At 35.4% G+C, this 6,208-nt stretch overlaps 1 protein-coding gene across 6 annotated transcripts in view; it reads left to right on the forward strand.

The window, feature by feature from the left end:
* The window catches only part of JAM2 (junctional adhesion molecule 2), a 32,500-nt gene extending 26,369 nt beyond the window's left edge, over positions 1 to 6,131 (forward strand). For 5 of the 6 annotated variants that reach the window (XM_090121430.1, XM_090121418.1, XM_090121444.1 and 2 more), the window contains exons 5-9: positions 1,145 to 1,350; positions 2,577 to 2,679; positions 4,254 to 4,361; positions 5,645 to 5,675; positions 5,993 to 6,131. In XM_090121430.1, the coding sequence (XP_089977556.1) occupies positions 1,145 to 1,350; positions 2,577 to 2,679; positions 4,254 to 4,361; positions 5,645 to 5,675; positions 5,993 to 6,044 (500 nt within the window). In that variant the 3' untranslated portion in view covers positions 6,045 to 6,131. Of the gene's footprint in view, positions 1 to 1,144; positions 1,351 to 2,576; positions 2,680 to 4,253; positions 4,362 to 5,150; positions 5,167 to 5,644; positions 5,676 to 5,992 lie in introns of all 6 variants that reach the window. The other variant, XM_090121423.1, reaches the window with a different exon arrangement.
* The last annotated feature ends 77 nt before the right edge of the window (positions 6,132 to 6,208 follow it).

Raw genomic sequence — 6,208 nt, forward strand, 5'->3', positions numbered from 1 at the left:
TCCACTCTCTCAACACATAAAAGTGTAGCTTTCAAATTTAAATTTGAAATCTTGGAATCGAAAGAGAGTGGTGGGTGATTGTGTGTCTCGTGCAGAAAAGTTTTGCACGTTTATGGAAGTTCAGTGGGTTTTATGTTTTGTTTTTAGAATTTTTGCTTTCTATTTTGAAGTCAGACAACGAAAAATTATGAATAGTTGTTAAGGTGTCACCCATGCTTTTAATATGCCTTGTATTCCTCTTCACCATTAGTTTTCATCTGGATAGTTTCAAGGAACCAAAATAATAATAATAATAATAAAGTTCCTTTTCTGTTGATGTAATAAAAGTTGGAAAAAAGATCTTAATATTAATGACAGAGGGACCTGAGTTGTCCTGTATCTGTCATGCAGAATCTGATGCAAAACCTGACAGAAGTTTCTCTAAATACTCCAACAATACCTGAGGAAAGTTAGAATTGTTTCCTCACTGATTCTTCCTGCTCAGAGAACTGTAAAAGAAAAATACTAAACAAGTACTTGACTAGGGGGGAATATTTTTTTTTTCTTGTTTGTTTGTTCTGTTGTTGTTGTTCGGTTTTGTTTTTTTAATTTAAACTGAACTTAGTAGTCAATTGCCTTTCATCTTCTACCTGAGATTCATGCATTGGCTGTGATGATTGCTAGTCTTTGTCATTCTTTCTGACAATTGTGTTTCAAAAAACAGTAGAAACAAAACAAAAATCTTCTTATGCTTTCTCACTTTTGTTTTTAAATGCTATTGAGGGGAAAACAAAATCCTGGACTCCAGATTCCCTGAGACATCCCTTCTGCATCTGGGAGCAAGAGGCCCCACTGAATAAATGGGGTGGAACAAGTTATCTAGGATTTGGATGAATGTGTATAGATTGAAGACACAATAACACAGCATGTGGTGAGGGAGCCTAGGAGCAAACCTTTGCCTGCACTGGTTTTGTCAGCTTACATACCTTACAGTGCTCTTCAGTAGCAGAACTGAAGCCATTTACCCTGTCTCCAGAGCCCCCATCTGTTAACGTGGTAGCTGTTGAGCATGTATACAAGTGTTCACCTCCTCAGTGACTGTCAAAAAGTTGTGAGATAGACAATACTGATAAGACTGTGTAACAACCACAGAATTGTTTTCCAGTTCCTCCTACTACTCCAATATGTGTGGTACCCAACTCTGCAATGACGGGAACAGTAGTGGAGCTGAGCTGTAAGGAAGCTGAGGGATCTCCTCCATCTGAGTACCAGTGGTACAAGAATGGTGTTGCCTTACTGGAAAAGACAGGAATGGGCAGTGCTAGAACAGCCAACATAACTTACACCATGAATAAAAAGTCTGGCACTCTGGTAAGTATAGTAACCAACTGTAATAAGGAGCTGTAGAGAAAACCAAATTTCTGTCCAGCACAGAAATGCACAGTGGCTTTAATCCAAGGCACAAGGTCTTTCTCAGAAATCAATGTCACGCTGAAATGTGATAACAAATTTATAGGGTATGGTTTCTGCCTCAGACCAATGACAAAACCATAGAGGTCGAGTGTGATAGGCAAAGTGGGTGACTTATAAGGCTGTAGTAATTATAAATGAGCAGAATCTAGCAAATAAATGACAAATTTCACCTTGTCAGTTAGCCAGCCAGCTCCAGGTGAGAATGATCCCTCAGTACATTGACTGAGTTATATTTGAGAATGCCTTAAAATCTAAAACAGCAGCTTCACACACTTCAGTGGGAAATGCAGCACCAAGGGCAGTTCAGAATCTCTGCAGTCCAGTGGCATTTAAAGGTCCCAGTTCTGTACTTGTATTGTCAGTGAGAGTGTGTCAACTTAGTGCATTTTCTGTTATGTTCCCTGTGAGAACTGGCCATCTTTTCCCCCTTCTAAAAGAAAAAAAAAAAAAATCACATACTACTAAGCTGAGATCTTTACTTATTTATTTTTAGAAAAGTCATTTTAGGAACACTCTACTCTTGGAAATGATCATGTTTGGAAACCAGAATATGCCATATCACTTGTGCCTTTTCATTCACAGGTGCTGTAGGTATTTCAGCACACTGTGAGCTACTCAGAAACATTAATCTCTTCTTTACAATTATAGTTTTAATGTATAGGATATATTAAAGGGAGAACATTTAACAAGTCTGATTATAAAAATACTTACAGAAGAACATAGAAATTGATACAAGGTCAGCATCTATTTTCTGCTTTCTCACTGTAATTATTATGTTAGAACTATTTCATAAATAATGCAGTTCAGCATTTCTCCATTAAAATAATAGAGAAAGTGACATCTCTGGAAAAAAAAAAAATCCTTGGGATGTATCTTTTGTACTACATTTTGTACACTCCATCTAGTAAAAATGCCCATCTAAAAGACTCTGATGTTTAAGTAGCTGAAGTTAAGATCTAGGGATATGAGTAGGTAGCAGGATCAAGATGAACATGAGAGCAGAAGTTCTCTCTTTCAGATTTTGGGGGGAAAAGGTATATGTTGACATGTCAACATTTCTATGTTGGTTTTTTTTTTGTTTTTGTTTTCCCATTCTGATAATGTTTTGGACTCTGTCTTAACAGATATTTAACACTGTTTCAAAGAACGACACTGGAGAGTATTTCTGTGTAGCCTCAAATGGGATTGGATTACCTCAGAAATGCTCCATGAAGCGAATGCAAGTTGGTATGTGTCAGACTAAAAAGGGGCAGAAACCAGTCTTGTATCTGAACTGATTTAATTGTGTGATACAGTTGAGAAACTAATATTGAATTACAGCCTTTTATTTGATTATGGTATTATGGGGGAGGAATAATATTCGTATACTAGGGCACCTTACATGTAGTGAGGGTGACTGCTTAAAGCATTACTTATTGTTCTGTTTTTCTGTGTGTGTGTGACTGTATTTTACAGAAAAGCAGTTAGTTGGGTATTATTGCAGTATCCAGCCCTAAATGTTGCTCAGCAGTGAACGTCACATAACCACAGTGTCCATCTGAGAACCTTAATGCTTCAGAATGCTTTTATGGATGTTGTACAGCATAATGTAACAGTTCACTGTTAGTTTATCTGTGGAGTCTTATGGGATTTTTTGTTTGTGAACTAGCAGCCTCCCAAGATTTTGAGATGCATTTGTGTGAGATCATTTTGTAACAGATCAGAATTTAAACTGAAAATAATTTGATACTTGCCAAAGCAACACTAAAAAGAGTCAGTGTATCTTCAAAAAAACAAAAACAAAACCCACCAACAACCCTGCATAGAAGCTCTGCTATTTCATGTTAAAGTATTCCTTAAAGCAGTTATTTGGTTCTCTCTTAGAATTTAGTTGAAAATCACTATATTAAAGCTTTTAATGTATAGAATACCTGTTATAATCAAGTAGAAATGTACTACCAAGATAGATTTTCCCCTGATGTGAAAATATTCACCCAAGTGAATTGTGCTCTGGTTGATCACAAAAACCTTTGGGTAAGATTTAATCTGTGTATTTATGTCTTGAAGTCAGGATCCAAATAAGTAATTGGTCTTCTACATAATACATAATGGTAATATAACAATGATTAAATAACAAAAAGATCAATCAAAATGTTTCTGCTTATGGCTTTTTTTTTTTTTTTTCCCCAAAGTGGATTATTACCCCAACAGATTTAATCATGAAATAGGAATTTTTATGAAGAAATAGGCATAGGTTGTCATCTTAAAAAAAAAAGGCTCAACTTCAGTAGCCCTGTGTAAAATTTATATATATTTGCATTTAGTGCATTGAATTTTAAAAGCCTTGCTGTTGAAAAATAATTTTTAAAAATCCAATTTTAAATAACCTGCCAAAAGAGTTCTTCATGACAGATATGACCATCATCAGCTGTTTCAGTTATTTTAGGCAAACTAACAGTTGTTTAAATAGACCAAAGGAACATATATTGAAATTTTAAGAGACAGAAATCTTTAAGAGCCTCAATAATGCTTATGCTGAATAGGCAGAACAAGGAGTTTGTGTCCCTTGACCACTCTCTTTCCTTACTTTTTGACTCAGAGGAAGGATTTGAAGTGTATCAAGCATACTGTTAACATGGCTGCGATACGTTAATCCTTTTGAACACCTTATCCACATTTGGGTGGTAGGTACTAATTTATAAAGCTTAGGTCAAAGCCCACTCATAAATACAAAAGGTACCTGTAGTAATTAGGAAAAAAAAAATCCATCTAATGGATATTTTTAAAACTTAAAACATTGTATTTATCTTTTATAATTACAGATGACCTTAATGTAAGCGGTATCATCGCTGCTGTAGTAATTGTGGCTTTGGTGATGGCACTGTGTGGCCTTGGAGTACTTTATGCTCAAAAAAAAGGGTATTTCACAAGTAAGTACAATAAAATCACTCTTTGGTTTAAAAAAAATAAAACAAAACTATATTTCTGCTGATTGTAACATGTACTTCTCACACTTTACTTTCATGGTACTATAGCTAAAGAGTGTTATTATAGCAGCAAATTCACTGTGCATTTTTATTCAGCCTTCTACTGCAGAGGATACTTTAAGAATGAGATGGAGGCATTTGTACAGTGCATAAGGCTAGCAGACAGCAATCTAGGAAAAGCAGCAAGCAAAATCCTGGTTTCTACAACTTCTGCTGTAGTTTTGAGAGAGAATTGGGAAAGAAAGATACTGCAAAAACAAACCATTACAAGGTTACTTGTAATCCATGAAGAGTTTTTTTGTAGCAGCTGAGTTCTGGAAGGGGAACTAACTTACTTACTCCCTCTTCTGGTTTGTGGTGAAAGTGCACGTAGTGAAACTCCAGAGGATTACCTGCAAAAAGCTCAAGCCCAAGAAATCTACCTCTCGGTAGCATTTGCATCAGTACCTGTAAAGTTCAGCACAGCAATAAGGGATCACAAATGTCAGTCTGAGAAAGCCTGCTGCCCGAAAGTAACAGACCTGATATCAGCATCCCTATTCATATAGAATTTAAATTACCTTTGAAAGCCACCTAATATTTTTCTGTTTAAATTCACACTACACTGAAATTTCACTTAGCAACTGAAGCTGAGTAAATATTGCTAAGACCTTTATGGAAACTACTCCTGTGCTCATTTTTCTTTCTCTTCTTCTTCTTCTTCTTTTTTTTTTTTTTTTTTTTTTTTTCCAGAGGAGAGCTCTTCCCAGTAAGTACCTTTTATATTTTATCCACGTCTCTGTAAACTTCATTTTCATCCTGATGATTTAGTAACTGTGATGTTTGTTTAAGGACTTTCTTTCATACAGTGACATCTTTGAACACTGAACCCTTTGCTTTTAAAAGATTATTGGAGCACTTTTAGGTAACAACATGTAGAAGAGCAATGTGCTGAAGAAAAATTCCACTTTAACATACAGTACTGCTTATACTGGTTGCTAATTAGACAAAGTGTACCTGGAAGGCCTGAAGGGACAACTTAGGGAAAGCAATTTGGCTGTGGATCCTGAGCTCATGACAGCTATCTAAAAGCATCAAGTGTATTTGTTACAGATTTTATACTTCTTACTAAGATGGAAAAAAAACCTAAGGATTGATGAAAATCAGAACAAACACATTCATAAAGTTTTCACAGGGCTAAAATAAGCACCTTTTTAACCTAATACCCTTTTCTGTTCTATTAACAGGAAGTCCAACTCTCAATCTACAAGTGAAAAGGTACATTTAGTAGCGTGTGTACATTTTCAGCATGCATTTTGTTATCTAGTATGTAGATAAGAGGCCAGCTACCTAGCTGCTTTGAGAGGGAAGGAGCAATATTAAGGCCCTTCTTCATCAGATGCTCAATAGATGCCACTACTTGTATCTTTTAATAGAATATCACTTATATTTTGTGTAACAGTATAAATAAACTTACAGTGTATCAGTCATGCTCCTTTTTGGTTTGCATGCCTGAGTTTCTTCTGAAATATAAATTGTTACTGTAGTTAAAATACTTGAACTATTACTTATGTGACCTTGCTTGTTTCATTTAGGATTTCAAGCACACCAAATCCTTTGTTATATAGAAGATTTCAGCCTCTGTGAGGGACATCAAACAACTACTTGTTATACAAAAATATCAAAGGGATTTTTTGACCTCTACTCTGTAAATACTGTTTCCATGTACTATGCACTGAAAATAGAAATCGCTACTGTTTAGATCTAGTCAACTTAATTGTGTATGATTGTTGTTTTTTTTTTTTTAAACC

The sequence above is a fragment of the Phasianus colchicus genome, chromosome 1 (assembly GCF_987193195.1).
Source record: "Phasianus colchicus chromosome 1, bPhaCol1.hap1.1, whole genome shotgun sequence".
In the NCBI taxonomy this organism is placed as follows: domain Eukaryota; kingdom Metazoa; phylum Chordata; class Aves; order Galliformes; family Phasianidae; genus Phasianus; species Phasianus colchicus.